Source organism: Trypanosoma brucei, chromosome 8 (genome assembly GCF_000210295.1).
Source record: "Trypanosoma brucei gambiense DAL972 chromosome 8, complete sequence".
Taxonomy (NCBI): domain Eukaryota; phylum Euglenozoa; class Kinetoplastea; order Trypanosomatida; family Trypanosomatidae; genus Trypanosoma; species Trypanosoma brucei.
This window is the reverse complement of record NC_026741.1, coordinates 716,180-734,328: the sequence shown is the minus strand read 5'-3', so window position 1 is coordinate 734,328 and position 18,149 is coordinate 716,180. Positions and strand designations below refer to the sequence as shown.

General features: G+C 48.3%; 9 protein-coding genes across 9 annotated transcripts; all 9 read right to left on the bottom strand.

Annotated features, from left to right (window-relative positions):
• Window positions 1-335: 335 nt before the first annotated feature.
• TbgDal_VIII2780 (hypothetical protein, conserved) lies at window positions 336-773 on the bottom strand (the record flags this gene model as incomplete). The annotated part of the gene is made up of 1 exon (XM_011777305.1): window positions 336-773. The coding sequence occupies one exon, from the start codon at window positions 771-773 to the stop codon at window positions 336-338; it is 438 nt and encodes a 145-aa protein (XP_011775607.1).
• A 1,236-nt stretch (window positions 774-2,009) lies between these two features.
• Window positions 2,010-4,025, bottom strand: TbgDal_VIII2770 (cytosolic leucyl aminopeptidase, putative; the record flags this gene model as incomplete). Its single annotated transcript, XM_011777304.1, has 1 exon — window positions 2,010-4,025. The coding sequence occupies one exon, from the start codon at window positions 4,023-4,025 to the stop codon at window positions 2,010-2,012; it is 2,016 nt and encodes a 671-aa protein (XP_011775606.1).
• Window positions 4,026-5,136: 1,111 nt separating this feature from the next.
• On the bottom strand, window positions 5,137-6,840 carry TbgDal_VIII2760 (hypothetical protein, conserved; the record flags this gene model as incomplete). Its single annotated transcript, XM_011777303.1, has 1 exon — window positions 5,137-6,840. The coding sequence occupies one exon, from the start codon at window positions 6,838-6,840 to the stop codon at window positions 5,137-5,139; it is 1,704 nt and encodes a 567-aa protein (XP_011775605.1).
• Window positions 6,841-7,722: 882 nt separating this feature from the next.
• TbgDal_VIII2750 (hypothetical protein, conserved) lies at window positions 7,723-8,331 on the bottom strand (the record flags this gene model as incomplete). Its single annotated transcript, XM_011777302.1, has 1 exon — window positions 7,723-8,331. One exon carries the CDS (start codon window positions 8,329-8,331, stop codon window positions 7,723-7,725), a length of 609 nt encoding a protein of 202 aa, XP_011775604.1.
• A 1,444-nt stretch (window positions 8,332-9,775) lies between these two features.
• TbgDal_VIII2740 (T. brucei spp.-specific protein) lies at window positions 9,776-10,486 on the bottom strand (the record flags this gene model as incomplete). The annotated part of the gene is made up of 1 exon (XM_011777301.1): window positions 9,776-10,486. The coding sequence occupies one exon, from the start codon at window positions 10,484-10,486 to the stop codon at window positions 9,776-9,778; it is 711 nt and encodes a 236-aa protein (XP_011775603.1).
• Window positions 10,487-11,395: 909 nt separating this feature from the next.
• Window positions 11,396-11,746, bottom strand: TbgDal_VIII2730 (hypothetical protein, unlikely; the record flags this gene model as incomplete). Its single annotated transcript, XM_011777300.1, has 1 exon — window positions 11,396-11,746. The coding sequence occupies one exon, from the start codon at window positions 11,744-11,746 to the stop codon at window positions 11,396-11,398; it is 351 nt and encodes a 116-aa protein (XP_011775602.1).
• A 220-nt stretch (window positions 11,747-11,966) lies between these two features.
• Window positions 11,967-12,299, bottom strand: TbgDal_VIII2720 (hypothetical protein, unlikely; the record flags this gene model as incomplete). Its single annotated transcript, XM_011777299.1, has 1 exon — window positions 11,967-12,299. The coding sequence occupies one exon, from the start codon at window positions 12,297-12,299 to the stop codon at window positions 11,967-11,969; it is 333 nt and encodes a 110-aa protein (XP_011775601.1).
• A 1,466-nt stretch (window positions 12,300-13,765) lies between these two features.
• On the bottom strand, window positions 13,766-14,266 carry TbgDal_VIII2710 (hypothetical protein; the record flags this gene model as incomplete). Its single annotated transcript, XM_011777298.1, has 1 exon — window positions 13,766-14,266. One exon carries the CDS (start codon window positions 14,264-14,266, stop codon window positions 13,766-13,768), a length of 501 nt encoding a protein of 166 aa, XP_011775600.1.
• A 640-nt stretch (window positions 14,267-14,906) lies between these two features.
• On the bottom strand, window positions 14,907-16,940 carry TbgDal_VIII2700 (hypothetical protein, conserved; the record flags this gene model as incomplete). Its single annotated transcript, XM_011777297.1, has 1 exon — window positions 14,907-16,940. The coding sequence occupies one exon, from the start codon at window positions 16,938-16,940 to the stop codon at window positions 14,907-14,909; it is 2,034 nt and encodes a 677-aa protein (XP_011775599.1).
• Between the last annotated feature and the right edge of the window lie 1,209 nt (window positions 16,941-18,149).

Below are 18,149 nucleotides of genomic sequence, written 5' to 3'. Positions count from 1 at the left end.
AACAAACGTACACCGGACCTGTTTTTCACTACCTAACCTATATACACGTACCATCTAACGTCTAACGGTACCAACGGATTAACAAAAAGGCTGTGGCACGGCGACGGGGATAGTGAAAAAGATGGTCTGCAGACAAGCTAAGGTGCTTCACCCACATACAAAGGGAATGCAGTGGCACGTCAACAAGGAGTAGAGCATAACGAGAGGAGAGAGACCGCTCAGAGAAAACCAATGTGGCGGCAGGTGAAAAAAATGACACAAAATTGTCTGAAAGAACGAACAGCGCATCTGCACGGGGATGCAGCGGACACACTAGCGGCAACCACGCACCGCCGCTACTTCGGTAACCGCTGCTGATCAATGCTGTCAAGGAGCCTCCTCACCTCCTCGCGCTGTCGCTTCACTTCGGCCTTATCAGCCGCGACATGCAGCTTAGATATCACCTCGCGCTTTGCACGCATGAGCAAAAACGCAGGAAGCTCCTTCGTCGTATCGTATTTCAACACGCGGAGTACCTCATTTGCGTTCTCCTCCATGCTATGTCCTGAGCTGACGGGACGAGGGAGAAGAAAGCGGGCGATCAGGAGATTGTAGAACATAAGCCCAAAAGTAACACCAATACCAACATTCGCCACCACACCGAGCCTTTCCAGATACCGATCCACGGCTAGTTTCCGCTGGTAGTACCTGAAGTGCAAGCGGAATGTGGGATCTAAGAAGTTCCAAAAAACAAAAGTAGCCCATTTCACGCGTGCTGGAGAAACATAGGCCATCACAAATACTATTTGTCACTTTCCGCTCCTACTTACCACCAGAGTCTGGAGAGTTGAGAAAATACCTCGTGTGGAAAGAAAGATTAAGAGTAGGTGCACCCGTCGGGAATGGGAAGGGGAACAAAGCAATTTTAGACTCAGTTGTGACCAGTAAGTGTATACAGAGGCAGGTCGTTAGTAGTGTAGTCAAATTCCGAGTCATTCACCACCTACTAGAGATCATGAGTTCAACCAAAACCATTAGTAGCGAACTGTGGCAAAAAAAAAAACCACCATTCACATGTTTTACTCATTTTACTCCCCTCCCCACATACACACACCCTCACCCCCGATATCGCTTTGCACACGCTTATTCAGCGTTCTATTTGTGAAACTAGGCAGTTCACTCATAAATATGGAAATTAAGTTACTTAAATGCGACAAACAAACCAAAATACAGATTTAATAAATTGCACGCGGGGCCCATTAGGCACGACCAAATAATGATGTCCATGACCAGCGCCGCACGTCTATGTATGATGGTCAGCTGTGACACCATGAAAAAAAAAAATGAAAAGGCATGGTGCCCCCTCCCCTGTTCAGTTTCTCACGCACTGAAAGGGCCATTCATATTTGTCTCCCGCGCTGGCATGGGTGATACCGCCACTTATCCATCGGCTGCCAGAAGTGATGAAATTTGAACGTAACCAACCCGTATTCCCAGACAATCATAAAGAAACACCGCACTACGGCCCATGTGTATCAATAGGAAGAAGGTACCCGGTGGATCACAACAACAGGAAAGGGGGTTTGTTATCACAAAAAGGTGGGAGAAAACGTATGGTCGGGGAAGGGATACCACTCGACCAGCGCCCGGAGAGAAGAAAAAAATAAAAGAGGGAACAATTCGAGCTGAAGGTAGTAAAAATAAAACGGCTAGAAAAACAGTTGTACGGACTGGCAAAAAAAAACAAAAAGGAAGGCACCTGGCTTCTTTTGAAAAAACACTACTTGTAATTGTTTGTCGTTACTTGAAACCCCAGTGACTGTTAATGGCCAGGCAAAGTGGACCAGAGACATCAACACAAGCTCAGGAGGGTATAAGCCCAACCAAAACAATCAGGTAAGCGTCTTTACTCTCGCCCCACCACCGCATGTTATCTCCGAAACCCCTAGTTGTGGGAACTTACGTGTCGAAAAACACCCCTTCCTCACAATACAGAAACGAGCGGCACGGTGGTTCCAATTCATTACCCCTCAATTGCCAGACCTTTTCTTTCCTTTCGGGTTCCCCTTCACTGCCCGGCGACCCTGCTTGGCCGCAGGTGCCTTTTTCACCCTCTTCTTTTCAGCCGGGCTGGCCGCTTTTCCTTTGCCTTCCGTGCCTTTTTCTCCAACCTTTCTGTCACCTTTCGTACCCTTCACGTTGGGTTTTGCTTCTTTGCCCTTTCCTTCCTTCGGTTCGGCATTTTTCGTTAACTTCTTTCCACCTGCGCTGGTCTTAGATCTTTTGGTATTTTCCTTACTCACTTCAGCATTAGCACCCTCTTCTTGAGTAGACTCTTCCGCATCACCGTGGCTTCCATCCTTACCCGTCGACACTCCCTTTGAAGAAGCCATGACGTGCTGGCGAAAGTAGTCCACCAGAAGCTCAACACCAAATCCGGGTGCCCCCGCTGGTTGGAATCCCTTTGGCTTGTCGGTCCCCATCCCCGAACCTGCAATATCAAGATGCGCCCATTTCACATCTTTCTCCACAAAGTTGCTTAGGAAAGCCGCTGCAGTGCAGGAACCGCCCTCACGCACGCTCGGTACGTTAACAAGGTCGGCAATATTCCCTTTGATCGCCCTCTGGTGTTCATCCCCGATGGGCATCGGCCAAACCTCCTCCCCACTGCTTCGCCCGCTAGCCATAAGCTGCTGCACCAGCGCGATGTCGTTGCCAAAGAGACCTGCACGCCGGCTCCCAAGGCCGACAACAATTGCGCCTGTGAGGGTCGCAATGTCAATGATCGTATCGGCCTTCTTCACTAGTTTAGCGTCCTTCTGAAGGTAAGTCAGTGTGTCAGCAAGTACAAGCCTCCCCTCGGCATCCGTGTTCAACACCTCAACACTTAGTCCTTTGCGGCTAGTCAAAATGCATGATGGGTGGTAGCTGCTTGGACCGATCGCGTTTTCCGCGAGCCCAACGGCGGCCACAACGTTAACTGGTAGTTGAAGTTCGGCGATAGCCTTCATCGTAGCCATAACCGTGGCTGCACCCATCATATCCATGTGCATCGTCTCCATCGACCCGAATGGTTTAATGTTAAGACCACCGCAATCAAATGTAACACCCTTGCCCACGAGGGCAGTTGCCTTATTGCTCCTCTTGTCACCGACGTACTCAAACACAACCAAATAAGGCGTGTGTTTTGACCCCTTTCCAACGTTGTATATGAGGTTCAACCCCGCCTTCTCAAGCTGCTCTCCGTGCAACACGTTCTGCACCTTAATGCCAAGTGGGGCCAGTTCCTGATGAATCCACTCACAGTAAAACTGCGGGATGCCCTCATCCTCACGAAGATTACCCAGGTTTCGTGCGTCATTTATGCAATGTCCAATGATATTTCCACTGGCAATAGAAGTCTTGTCCCCGCAGTCAATAATTAAATTCAACTGCTCATGACTCCCTTCTGCAACCGCCTTATTTCGCCTACCACGGCGCGGAGGGGGCAAGCCACCTTTAGCTTTCGATAGAAATCGGTCGTACCGATACGCCGCCGCGACGGCATAAGTAACCGTTTTTTCAGCTACATCCTCCGCCGGGAGAGCGCTCGCAGGCTGAAACAAGTCTCCAACTGAATACAGCACATTTGGAAGAGAACGCATAACCAGTGCTGATGCTTTTAACTTAGACGCTTCGCGTACAGCAGCCGTCACGGCTAGGCGATAGTCCCGCACCGTTGGTTTCTCACCAATGCCAGCAAAGAGGCGCCGCCGCTCCAGATCCAACAAAATATTCCCCGGTGCATCACGGAAACCAAAAGGCACATCCACTGCGTCGTGTTTATCCACATCACCTCCATCGTCGTCTTCACGTAAAGTTTCAGAGTGGTCCTTAGGATTGCAAAAATGTGCCGACACGCATTTTGGGTGGGACACAAGGGTTTTTACTTGGCTGTCACCAGCAACCTTCTCGATACCACCCTTGCCCTTCTTCGAAAAGGAAAAAAGTGGCAGTACATCCAACGACTTGGGGAGGCTTGCCCTCGCGATAACTCTCTTGAGCATCCCTGTCTGTCACCTGAACCTTGCTACCAGATTATGTGCGTTCCCCAATACAGAAGAACCTTACACACCTTGTGGCACACAAACCCCGCTTCAGTATAAACAGTCAATACCCCTGCGGTGAATGCTTTCCTACACACCGCTTGCCTGGTACACACTATCGTAACTTCGTTTTCGGAGATACACATATCGAAGGAAGAACAAAAAAGAAAGAAGAACAGCAATGTATGTGGCAATCACAAGGTGGAAACAACAAAAAAAAAACACCGGCACAAAACAACAAACCACGACACCCCACGGCCTCGTCGCAGCAACCATAGATTCATAAAGAAAAGGTGCTTTTCGCTGGCACACGAATGTAGCCGGAGCACCTTACAAACCCCACGATCTGTGAAGTTGAAGGAATCACACGGCAAGCGACAAACACATATATCATTTAATTTAGCGAAATACCTTCTTACAATCTACTCTTTATCTCAGCTTCTTGGGGTCTATTGAACTTCTAGAAAAACGGGCACACCAAAGTGCCCCTTCCTCTTAGTATGAGATATTGTATATGCTGTGTATTTTCGTGCGAAGGGGAGCGATTTCGTCCTCTACTTTTCTATAGTCTTTGTATCAACCGTCTGCTCATGGGTTCCTCATCTCTTCCAAAGAGAAGTGGTGATTTGATTCTGTCGGTCCCCATGATCTCCTGCTTCTATGAACCTGTGCCACGTGCGTCCGGACGCAGACACCATGAAAAAATATATATATATATATATAACATGCCTCGGTGGTACACCAAGTGCGGTGTAAGATAACGATGACAGCGACAAAAAAAAATAACGTTAAACAAACAACGAAACAAGGAATGAAAATAATGTAACAAAAAGGGGGAGAAAACATGTTACTAAAGGATAAGAGGAGAAAAAACACTGGTACTGCGAACAAGCGATCGAGTCCAATACAACACTCATAACGCGCACATGGGTGATGGGCGCCGCACGACGGCCCGTCACCGCCCATGCGCAATCGAGTTTGTGCGCAGGTGAACATCCCAAAATCGTTTCTGGGGTACCGCCAGTAAGCCATGTGCGTGTGTGCCCCTCGTGGCCTCAGTAGAAAGAAGCGCTCACTGTATGGCAAAGCCACGGAAGAAACGATCACTGAAACGGTAGCAGGTAACGGCGTCGCCAGCGGCACCATCCGCAACGGGAATAAACGTACGCGCGGTAACGAACACCTGCTCCGTCTGCAGAAGCGTCACGTGAATCGGCTGGTTGGACTTGTACACGTACGTGCTGAAATTCGGCCCCGGCCCACTACGCGCGAGCTGCTGCGCTCCTGTACCAAGACCAACCCTCACTGCCTGTTCAGGTGCCGTCGCTCCACCGGGAGCTGCTGGCTCAGTTCGGTCAAGGGTGTAGCACACAACGCCTCCCGCGGGTGGATCCTCAAAGAATACCTCCATCTCACTGCAGCTGACGCAGATGACCGGTGGCGACAGGTCACCGCGATGAGTACGGTCGTTATTGTGAGGGTGCAACCCTCCCTCATCGCGAGCCTCACGGTTCCACGATGTGCCACGACGACAGTCGTACACAGCGGCTGAGCTGCGAATGTGGCGACGCCCACCGCCGTTCAGCTCGTCGACGTTCACCCCCGTCCCATCGCCATTGCCATCACCCACAAACGTCCAGGCGTAGATAAAGGCAACGTCCTCACGCAGCGGAACAAACGCTCCAGTGTACACGAATCCCCGCCTGCGAGAGAACTTTGGCTTCTGGCGTGCTTCACTGACGTAAACTAGCTGGTATAAGATGTTCGTGTTCGGTGGGCGACGGGACTCATCAAAGTACAGCTTGGCGTACACAGCATGCACACGCGCAACCGGGGCCGGCACCTGCGGATCAAAGAAACTGTGGCCCGCCCTATACACCGTAAAGTTCGCAGTCACAACCTCACTCGTTAGTCCCGTATCACTTCCGGACACAGCAACAGCACGCACAACGACTGGCACCGACGAGCCATTACACGCATTGCTGAAAGGCGGCACAGAGAGCGTGAACGGCCCCGTGTACAGCAACGATGGGTATCTACCGTCCACGCTGTACCGGATCTGATCGGCCGTCGTACTTTCGTTGTTAGTGGTGATAATTATTGGAGTAAATGTCGTCACTTCACCCTCATTGGGAATGATGCGCGGTGGCAAAGGATGCCTGATCGGTGTGATGCTGCATTTCGTTGCTACATCCCGCTGGGTGGAAAAGTCGTGCCTGAAGAAATCGTCGGCATGCTGACAGCTCGCCTCCATTTCAGTGTCTCCAGACCCTGACGGCGTGTCCCCGGGGAGCACGTCGAAGCAGAAATTATGCACCGCGCCCACATACCGCATGGAAGGCGAGACGGTGTGTGCGTTGACCGTGTATCGGCCGGGTCCCCGGAACACAAACGGGTGGCTGTAAAGCAGATATTGTTCACCATAGTGTTCATCAGCACCCAATAGTCGTGCTGGGGAGACAGCGGTACGGTTACATTCCTTGAGGAAGCCAGGCGGTGTGTACTGCACATCCACAAGTATGTCGCAAGGGTCAACATGCGATGTGCGCAGTTGAACCTCCAGTGGAGCGGGGTGAGCACCCGGACCAGGTGTACAGACGAGCTCGAATTGGTGGCGTCGCTTGAACCCGCGATAAAGAGCAGATCCGGCATAAGCTCCAGCTTTGCGGCGAGACCACCACGAGCACACCAGCAGAATGATGACAACAACCGTCAGCAGGCCGCACATGGAGAGAACCGCTATGACAATTTCGGGCTTGACGGTTGCTGTGGTCATTGCGTCACTCAAATATGTACTCGTTTCCTGCGGGTTTACAACAACAACAAAAAGGCTGCTAACCTTGTTAGAATGACTGTAGTGGGCAACGGCAAAAAGAAGGAAGAAAGCAGAGCTACGTTCAACTTCACAGTGAATAGACAAAGATATTTTTCCAGGTAATTTGGGGGAAGGCACAGGTCACCATTGGATTCATTGTTTTGTCGTGTCGTGCACTATAAACATTATGCCTCTTACCGCTGTGCGATCACGGTTGTAACTGCCGTCTATACACTATCCGCTATTGCAGCTTTTGATAGCGATCGCAATGCCAATGTCGAGACACACCACACATGAACCCCACAGAACTCTAGTGATGCTGTACGTGCAAGCTATGTGTGCAAGCTCCTCGACTCACGCCAATTGGGGGGCACGGCAACGCCGACAAGCAAGCCGACAATAAGAAAAAAAACACATCAAGAGAAGACATTCACTCCCTTCGTCTTCGCGTATCCCCCCTCAACGCTAAGGGATCAAGTCGTGCACGTCAACTTAGGCATCACAATCAACACAGTGGCAGAAACATCGCTACGCACCGGCGCCACATTTGCGAAGAGGCGGGTCACAGGTTCTACGCCAATGTGTCAACACTCCAATGTTCTGATAATCGAGTTGTGGTGGCTATTGAGGTTTAATTTACTAACACGATGAGAAACGCAAAACATACCAGTGACAACAAGGAGTAAAACGCATGGAGCAGCAGGATTTGGGAAGCACACCAATACCGCAACCTTGCCCATGCACACGCCAAAGACAATGTAAGACAACTACACAGCTCTTGCAAGCCTTTCCACTCCAAAATTAGACGGGTGCCGCTCTTGCAGTTACCTCCCAAAGCGTCTCTCAACGCAGTGGCGGGGTCTCAGGTAAGAGAAGCAGCTGCCGCTTCATCGCAGCCAACTGATGCTCACGTATTGCCGCTTTTTCAATCATTTCCCGGCCGTGCTGAGAGACACCTAGCCTTGCCGCTACCTGCGCCACGCAGTCGCGCGCCGCATCGTCGTACAAACCACCTGACATACATACGCAAACCGCGTCGTATAGTAACACATGACCCAACACTGCGGGGAAGAGAGTACCCGTGAAGAAAGAGGACATTCCGCTTTCACCACCCATTTTTCCGGCGCTCAGCACCTCACTGTGGCCGCTACCACCGAGGCTTGCGGCGGCCGGCACGACGTCAACAAACCGCATCAGTTCTAGTTTTGTCTGCGTATCGTGCTTCGCATCGCACGCGACAAGGTGTTCGATAAGACCACGCATATACTCACGTTCAAGCCGCTGCTCCGGACGACTGGAGACGCAAAACAACACTGTTTTCACGTACACGTACGGATGGTGGCACATTCCAATGTGTGGGCTGTAACGGCAGCCGTACAGCACGTCCGCGATGAAGGTGCAGCGGACAGCATTGAGAAAGAAACTGTGAAAACATGAGGATATGCGAAACATACGGAAACGAGAAATATACCGGTGCAGTATCCACAGCTTCACGCTGCCTACCACTGGGAGAAAAGGGAAGGCGAATAAGGAAAAAAGTTTGAGAACGTCCACAATCTACAGGAAATGCTTCACCGCGGAGCAAAGGGCAGTAGGGCAACACACAAAAGGATAAATTGTAGCGGCGCACAGACACTCAAACACCTGGAAAGAAAGTACACTCACGAACAAACCGCGTGCACAGAGTGTGACAGGCGAAACGCAGTCTTCCCATTCAGTACAACACGAAGCGTGGAACCACAACTGAACGAACGCTCATAAGCACTGAAACGGAGTAAAGCCAAAGCAAACACCGTACCGCCAACAGAAAGACCTTTTGCTACAACTCACAGACTTCCTACGTCTCCCGCATCATCGGCTGATAAATGTAGCGCAGGCACAACAACAAAACACGTGAGTAGACATTTGAGACCAAATAAAGAAAAAGAACGGCTCGCGGGTAGTGCATCAACCACGAAAAAGGGATGGAGGTAATATAACGGAATCAAAACACGGTTAGTGGTGCCCGGTACCACGCTCGAATATAAGCAGGTTGTTTTTCATCAGTGCACGCAAACTTAAGCGGGATCAAGTCCTTGCAGAGTTGTGCGGGTGTCACCCGGTTAGTAAAGGGCAAAACCATTCGCTACCAACGTATTGGTATGTAACCACGCGAATATTATGCTCGCAGCGCCTCATCACATGACTTTGGTCCCCCAACGCACAACACATTGCCAAACACAGTGCAATTTACAATACACATCGCTTCCGGTTTCGGGCTCAATTCAGTCGCTATGTACGTTTATGATTAACGCATTTACATACGACGGAACAGATCATCGGTGGTGCGCAGAGTTATATCAGCATACCGAATTGTATCCCCCATATTTCCCCCAAAGCGGTGCATCTTCGAGTGGTGGTGTCCCGAATGCAGCATGCAGAGCGATCGTCAAGGTACAAAACCTCCGCCACAACCCCCAACTCTGCATATGTGCAGCAAATGATGCGTTTGTGGCATTTGGCTGGAGAAACATCGAGTGTCAACCCGCTTTGGAGCCGCTCATACTGTAGGTTTATTTGTGACCGCAAACCAGCCGTCGGGATTTAGGTCACATAAAGGATTCATTTTTTTTTGGTTTTGAACGCGGCCCTACTGAGCAGAAAGCACCTAAGTGTCCCAAGTGGCTCCGCAAGTGCTTGTAAAAGGTAGAAACGGTAGGATAGAAGGATAACTTTTTGTTATTTTACCCTCCTTGCAGGTGAGAAGTGTCAGCTCCGTTTCGAGTGTTACCATTCCAGTTGGGACAAAAGTTGATGTTGCTTCATATTATTGCTCCTGCCTTCATATACGCCGTCTCCCCTCCCCGTGATGGTTACGATGAAGTAAGCGAGTAAAAGTATTGAAGGGCCCGAAATGCTAAGGCGACACCGGAGTGTCTGCGGGTGACATCTGCAGCAGTAGTGGTGGCAGCGTGAGTGCATGTCCGTGCGGTCGGTACAAAATTGTGATCCGCATGGCCGTTAGAAACGATGCCACTGCAAATACAAGAGACAAAAAAGGGGAGGAGGAGGAGGAAAGCAATGGTGAGAAGAAAAAAAAGATCATCACCGCTGGCATCGTAAGGGTGAACTTAACGGCAATGCAGCACAAACTATACAGAAATACAGGGAAAAGGTGCATAAGCTGAATGGGGGTGAAGCAATATGTTAATACACATATGCGAGAAAATACATATACACTTACGTATTGCTGAGTCGTACTTGCTTTTGTTTTGCCACCTGCACTGAATTTTTCTTCGTTTGATGTCCTTACCGCCTCCAAAACAGTCAGCGGGCATATAGCCAAGAAAAGAGAGAAGGGAAAGAAGAAAACATGCGCATGGTGAGGAAAACAAAAATTGGAGGAGGGTACAAAAAAACAAGCAAATAAACAAATATATATATATATATATATATATATATATAGCAGACATCTTAATGGAGAAATCCGAGCCAATGTTTCTTCCTCTTCCTTGGCCCCCAACTGGGCGTTTGGATGAAAAGAAGGAAGCACGCAGTGGTCGTAGGAAAGGTAAAAAAAAGGGAGGGAATGCACAATCGAAACTCTTCCACCGTACTTGGAAAACATAACAAACCAATTTGGTCATCTTATCAGTGTAGTCCCCACACCGTCTAGTTATTAATCTTTTTCCCTCCTCTTTATTTTTCTTTTTCTGTTCTGCATTTTTTTTTCTTTTCTTTCCTTCTTGGCTTGGTTTAGTTCGCACCCACGCGAGTCCCACACACACACACCTTCAAAACGCAAGCACATGCCCCCCCCCAGCAACGATGAACTGCTTCAGTTACTGCACTACGGAGAAGGCTTATGAAGCACGTCACACCGTTAAACAAAAGGGAGGAAGAGAGGCAAAAGGAACGAACATCGGAGAGAAAAACATTTGCATGACAAAAAAAAAGAAAAGAGAAATGTAGAGTAGAGCCCGGTGAGTTGCCGCACATGAACCTCATCTTCCACCAGAGCCATACGCATCGGCCACACTATTCTTTCCTTTTTTTCCAGTTATTTATTTCCTCCTCCCCTGGAGTTCATGCCCGCACTTTGTTTCTTCGTAACCCTTCATAAACACGCACGTATTCATGCATGTGCAGGCACAAATAAACGCTGTGTGACAACACCAGCCCGACAAACTTGTGCATGCGGTTGCACTCCATTATTGCCGCGTCGTTCTTGCACTTCCCTCTTCTGACTTTCCCACAGCAGCACTTTCAGTCCGGCGGCAGCCAAAGTTGAGGCACTCGGGTCGAGGTTCAACCCACATGCTGCTACGAAATGGGAACAGTTAAAAAGTTCACGTTAAACAAATAAGTAAATCAATAACAATAATAACAAAGAGCAAAGAAGATGGGAAGACGCAAAGCATGTACACAGGTTAAAACTTGAAAAGGGGATATTTCGTGTCTGGGGAAAGGGGGGAAGGAAAACTATTGAAAGGAGAGGAACGGTAAAAATACATCCTCTCGCATATGTATTTCTTGTCTACCTTCGAACTCCACTCGCCCGCTCATCCGTTTGGTGCCGTTGTTGTTTTGGTTTTGTTTTTGGTGTTTTCTCCAGTTTCCAGCCTTCCCTCCAAATTTGTCCCATTTCGGTAGTTAATGGGAATGTTGTAAGAGGAAAAGGGAGAAAAGAAACAGGAAAAAGAAAAAAGTGTGCCCTCCACAGGATAAATGTGCCAAACAACGTCACGCCACAGACACAGCCGCAGTGTGAGAAGTAGGGAGAGATAAGAGGGGGGGGAAAACAAGAAACAGAACGAAAATTAAGGAGAGAAAAGGCCCACCGCGTATGCGTACAGATGCCTTTCACTGTCTGTTTCCACATCATCATTGCTGCATGTCTTACAACACGCACACAATCACCGCCACTCGCAGTTTTCCCCCAATGCAGTGTCAGCAACTCCCTTCAACCAACGTCTCACCCTCCGTTCCTTTTCCCGCCGGCCTAATCCCATCAAAAGATCCAAAGGCCAACAGTAAATAAATAGCATGTACGCATATATGTATAAATAAACATATAGAAACGAATACATATATATATATATATTTATTTATTTATGTATGTTCCATGCGCGCATCCGTACAGGGAGTGGGAAAAGGAGAAAAACAAACCCTCGAAACAAAAAAAAATCAACTGAGAAAGACGTGATTGCGCACGAGTGAATTGATTGCAGAGAAAGAAAAAAAGAAAAGACACCCGCCCCGCAGTCACAAGCAAAAGCGCAAAAACACGAACACAGGCACAAGAGGACTGCTGAAACAAAAAAAACAATAAAAGGCTTCTCCCATCGATACTTCAAGTAACTTAACACAAAAACGTGGCCACTAGAAAGAAAGAGGTGGACCGTTGCGACATCAAATGGAAGAGGGGCGGGGTCATACATAAGAACGAAAGAAACCGCAATTGGTTCCGAGGAACGCGAGGAAAGAAGGGCACAGCGTTAACAAAAAAAAACAAGACAAGAAATCCAAAAGAAGAAACAAACGAGAAAGAAGGGGAATGACTCGACCTTGCAGCCGCCAGTAGCGCCGCTATGTCGTACACCCGAGGAAAAACACACATGAACATGAGCCTCAGACGTCCATGCGCGCAGTATGGAAGAAAAAGCGGTGCACCGTGTGAAGGTATTGACAGGTGGCTCTAGTGAAGTCTCTAAGCGAAACACACACACATGAAAGAAAAAGAGAAAAATAAGCGAAAACTATAAAACAAACCAAAACGTTTTAGGTTGCCTACGCGTTGGGGACACGCATTGGGCCGGAAGAATAGAAGCACGCACACAAAACAAAAAGAAAAGAAAGCAAGAAAGGGGGACCAGGCGAAGAGGAGAGGAGGGCTGACGAAACAATCCCACACGATCGTCGAGTCGACGGTAGTTGAAGGGGGAACTGGGAGCCACGTGGGGCCAAACAAACTTGCTCGTTTCCTTTCATCTGTCCTCTTTCACATCCCGTCTCCCTTAGCCGCTGTACCTTTTTTTTTTTACTTTTGGTGTTTTGTTTCACTCCCTTCTATTTTCACTTCACATAATCTCTTTTTTGTCACCTTTCCCTGAAATTCTTCCCTCTCCTTCACCTCCATTCCACAGCACGGCGCCCTCACGATTGTGTCGACATTAGACCCAAGACTCATAACGGCACATTCAAGCCCCTTCCCCCCTCCCTCCACAGCAGAAGAATGAAGCGTGGGCAAAAAAAAAAAAACAAGAACCGGGATGAAGCAGAAACAGATGCAAAGGATATACAAAAGTACGAAAATGAGTGGAAGGAAGAGATTGAAAGTTTTTAAAAAAAAGACAAAAAACACTTGGTGGGCCCCCTCTCTCACGGTCAAGCGTACCGAATCCTTCGCTATAAGCACGAAGCACAGAGAAAGAGAAAGAAAATGACAGGTGAAGTATGAGAACGGTGCATGGAGGAAAAAAAAATAAAAGTGGAGGCGAGAGCTGAGTATTCAATCACGCGAAGATCAAAATACACAAATACACCTACAGCCTAGCTGCCTCACACCCGCATTGACAGCAGGAAAAGCATCCTACACTTTTTTTATTCGTGCTCTCCCACTTCATTCTCTAGTTTTCCTGACTATTCCCTCTCTTCCTCCTGACCGTTTCTTTTTATTTTTTTTTTTATTTAGTTAGTTAGTTGTGGCTGTTCTCCCTATTTCTTATCGCTGGAGCGAAAGAAAGTAAGAGAGAGAGGAGTCGAGGCGTGCAAAAATCATTGGATACGCAGCGGCCACGCACACACAAAACAGAAAAAAGAAACAATAAACAAGAGAGCAAAGGAGAGAAGCAAGCAAAGACGGCTTTCACCGCTCATGCAAGTCCCAGATAATGCCCTATAGATTTTATACAAACACGAACACGGGGAATGAAAACTGTGCGCCAACATCCATTTGTGAAAGTGGCGTACAAGTTTCTTTTTCCTTTCTCTCTCTCGTTTTGGGGAGTGTAGGAAGGAGAGAAAACGAAAAAAAAACAATAATGATAATGATAATAGTAATCATAATAAAAGCACAGAAAGTAAAGAAAAAAAACACAAGTGGGAACAAAGAACGAAGCCGGAAGAAATACAACGATAGCGAGGAGGTTGACGGAATGGATGCGAAAACGACCCGAAAGAGGAAAAGAAGAAAAACCACGTGTGGAAACAAGAAAGCCCAAGAATAAATGGCCAATAAGTTTGTTAGAAAGGTATTTGAGTCAGCAAACGGGATGAAGACATATGCACCCTCTAAACCAAAAATAAAACAAAAAGAATGAAGCAATACAACACGAAAAAGAACCGACTCACCGCAAATACATTCCTTTACTGTCGCCTTTACCTTCACCCTTTTGTATCGTTCCATTTATTGCCGCTCCCCCGTCTCCAGTTGCAACAGCAGTTGCTCGTAACATTCCTGTTCTCTCCACCTCCTTACCATCGGCACCCTTATCATCACCATCATCCCTCCTTTTGTTTTACCAATTGCGAGTTTACTTCTATCTTCTATCGATAGTATGTGTTTGTGAGATTTTCGTTCCCCTCTTGGCATCTCTTTACTCTCTTTAAGGTATGAGTTGAACTGTTTGTTTTTTTTTGTTTCGTTTTTAGTGGTGTTTTTCGTTTTCCCCCTTTTTTATTTTTTTTCCTCGGTGAGATTCATCCCTACACCACCATGTCGTTTATCTTCATTTCATCCAGCACTTTATGTGGAAATAAGAGAAAATTTAACAAACGTAGGGAAAATGCGAAAAAAAAAAAATAGAATAAAATAAAGTAAGCAGCGTGCCACGCACACAAACACAAACACGTGGCTGCGATGTAGCAGCCAAGCACACACATTCGGGTGCCCTACTCGCACATACACACATGCATATGTGTGTGCCCATGGCGTAGCCCCTTTGCCCCTGATATTGAAACCGAAGTTCCACAACTTTTATTCCCTTACTCATCACACGCAAGCATTACAATAACCGCTCACTTGCAGAGAATTCCATGGTTCCTATTCAACCACGGTGGCGCCCCAGCGGACGGCGGGTTTCGGTGTCACTGTTGCTCGTGCTTGGAGCAGCATTCATATTAGCTTGAGTGCTAGCGTTGGTGCCGACGCCATTGTTACTACCAGCATTTCGGTTTCCATTACCACGCCTTCGTGAACGCGGTCGCGAGAAGGGAATCGAACACTGTGCCGTGCCATTAGATTCAGAACCCTCGTCATGAAGTGACTCGCATTGCTTCCGCAGTTTGTACTCCAAGACACCGGCCGAATTGCGGAGGCACCGCTCAAAGTGATGGTGCGACGGGGTGACGTTAAGTATATGGCCACGAAGACCGTACTGCTCCATGAAGAAGGCGGCTAGTGTGAAGTCGCTGGTGGAAAGAAAAGTTATAAGCGTCGTGCGGTGGCATCGGCCACCCACTTTCGGGTCAGTCGTCGTGTGTAGCACCTGCACGAATCCAACACATTCCTGCCGCGTTATTGACTTTTGCGGTGGGTAGTATTGGATAACCACATCCACGTCCACGAGATCTATTGCGGTAAAGGTATCCCATCCGATCAAGAGCGTAGGCGGCACTGACTTTTTGTTACCGGCACCACCTCGATTGCCGGATGTGGATTCACGAATGAAGGCCATCACGGTCGACTCCTGTCTCTCGGGAGTATCGGTGCGCTGCATGCAGTGAACATATTCCGTCGCTTTGATACTCCCACCGCCATTTCCCCCCGCCTCTCCGGTAGTGTTGTACATGTCCCACTTAATCACCTTCTGATGCAACTGTCGGATCTCCTTATGGTGAGTAAGTAACAGAGTGCGACGACCCGCGTACATTTTTAGTACACGCTGCAGCAGCTCCATACGGTCATTCTCATCGATGTACAACAGGTATAGAACCTGCGTTGACGCAGGTGGCGTCGTACTCGGTGGCACATGCAGTTGCTCAGATGCGGGGTCCTGAGTGGCATCACCAACACCTGCGGAGGGGGACGGCGAAGGGGGATGTGATTCAGAAGGAGTTTGTATGTGGTAATACCGACGGTTTTTTCGGTTTAACCTGTACCTAATACTCTGTTTCAAAGAAACTGGAGATGCAAGGCACATCAGGAATATGTTGGGCACGAAAGCGGGCGCCCCCGGGGACGGCAAGGGCGATCCAGTACGATTAGACTGCCCCTGCCCTGTTTTGTCCGGTTGGGTCAACAACCGCAGAACATCGTCCAGCGGCGGATCGAAACTTCGACTGGCATCTTCCACAGCAAACGTTACGACGGGTGCAAAGAGTGCTTTGTCCCAGGAGTGTAGTGCACGCATTGTTGCAATGATGATGCGATATTCTCCTTCACCATCAGTTTGCTTCCCACCATTGCTGCTGCATTCCCTTTCATCTCCCTCAGCAGATGGAAGCTGTGGTTTTTGCCCCTCATTTGTCATCGTTTCAACGGTAATGCCGCAGCGCGCAGCAAGGTTTGCCACGCACTTTTGTAGACGCCCAGCGTTTTCCTTGTTGTTGGCCAACACTAACCCTATGTGGCGTGCCGAATCTCTTGAGGAAAGCACGCAATGCGCCACAAATATCATCATGAGGTTGTTTCGCTCGGAAACCGTCGGTTGCGCGTTAGTGGCACCTTCAGCGGCCGATAGCCCACTCGAACTTTCGCCACTCACAGCACGCGCATCGACGATGATATCAGCGAGGTCAGTCGTGGTGTTCTTTAATACGCGCGCCTGAAACGGCGTCGGCCGTACTCCAGCACGGCGGAGCGCTTCGACCAATGTTGGGTGAATGCCCAAAGAGTCGAAACTACGCTTCGTCTCCATCCTCTTGCTTAAAACGTTCAAAAGTACGAAGAAGAAGACACAGAAATTAGGGAATACGCAGCAACCCGAATGGGGTGTAATGAGAAGCTCGCAACAAAAGGGCGGAAATGGGGGGGGTGAGAAAAATATGTCCGAGCATGACGAAACCTTATCAGAAGGGGAATTAACACAACATCGAAAGTAGACAACGTTACGATGTCCACTTCCTGCAGATAATGGCATGGCGGAAGAAAAACAATTGGGTAGAGGGAAGGAAAGGAAATTTACGCAGAGGAGGGGCCTGTAGATGCAAACGCAAAAATAAAAGTTAGTAAGGAGGAACACAAAAACAAAAAAATGTTGCAGCTTACGTGAATGATTATATATTTATGATAGGAAAAAGCAATGGAGAGGAGGCACGCCAAATGAAAAACACTGCAATGACGGACCGAGTCCAGAGTGATCAATTCCTATTAAATAACATTCGCCGACTCGCCAACACCAAGAGCGACACACTTCTATATATGTATAATACATAATATGTATATGTTTCGGCCCCTCACTTCTTCTCGAACTTGCATCTTCCTGTGGCTGACAACGATGGAAGCATGCAATACCAGCGACCAACAACAAACAGTCAAACGGCCAAACACAAGCTCAGATTCTTTTTTCCCTCTTTACCCGCTCAGTCATACACAGTGTTTGGAGGAGCAACAAAGCCCACATGTACAAAAGCCCACCGAAATATTCACTCCGTCATTACTTCTGCCTTATTAACGTACGTAGTTCCCCTTGCTTTTCCCCGCTTTCCCTCTGCTTTTGCCTTTCAACCCTTTGCGGCAGTGCACACATGTCAGCTGCAAACCTGCAAAGACCTCATTCTGTGGGAACCCTCAGTGCCGTGGAGCAAATGCAAAAAAGGAAAAAGAAACAAAAACAAAAACACGCGTGGGGGCACAACATTGAAAACATCTCTCAGAACCTCACAACACGCAATGCAACGCGGGTGTGTAGTCACGAGGAAGGAGCGCTACCACCACTGAAACACACACAAAAATAAGATGAGCAAGTGGTAGAGAACACAGAAGAGGGAAGTGTTCACTTATACATTCATATACGCGCGCGCATAAACAGAGAAGTAGGCTAGCGCAGCATATTTTCATCTCCAACGAAACGGCTGAATCACCACTCACAGATAAAGCGAACAAGACGAGTAAAAAGCGTATATATAAATAATGCGAGTAGGCAGGCACACACACCGATACCCACCACCAGTGAACGTGTCCTATGGAGTGAAGAATTAAAATAAAGAGAAAGTATGGAAATCTATCTGTCATTGCACTCGCACATATTGCGTTCCCCAATGTGGCCCCAAAAGGACGGAAAAGGCAAAAATGTGAAAAAAAAAAAACACGAGCGCTAAGAGGTTTGGAAGAGGGGAAAATACGGAAT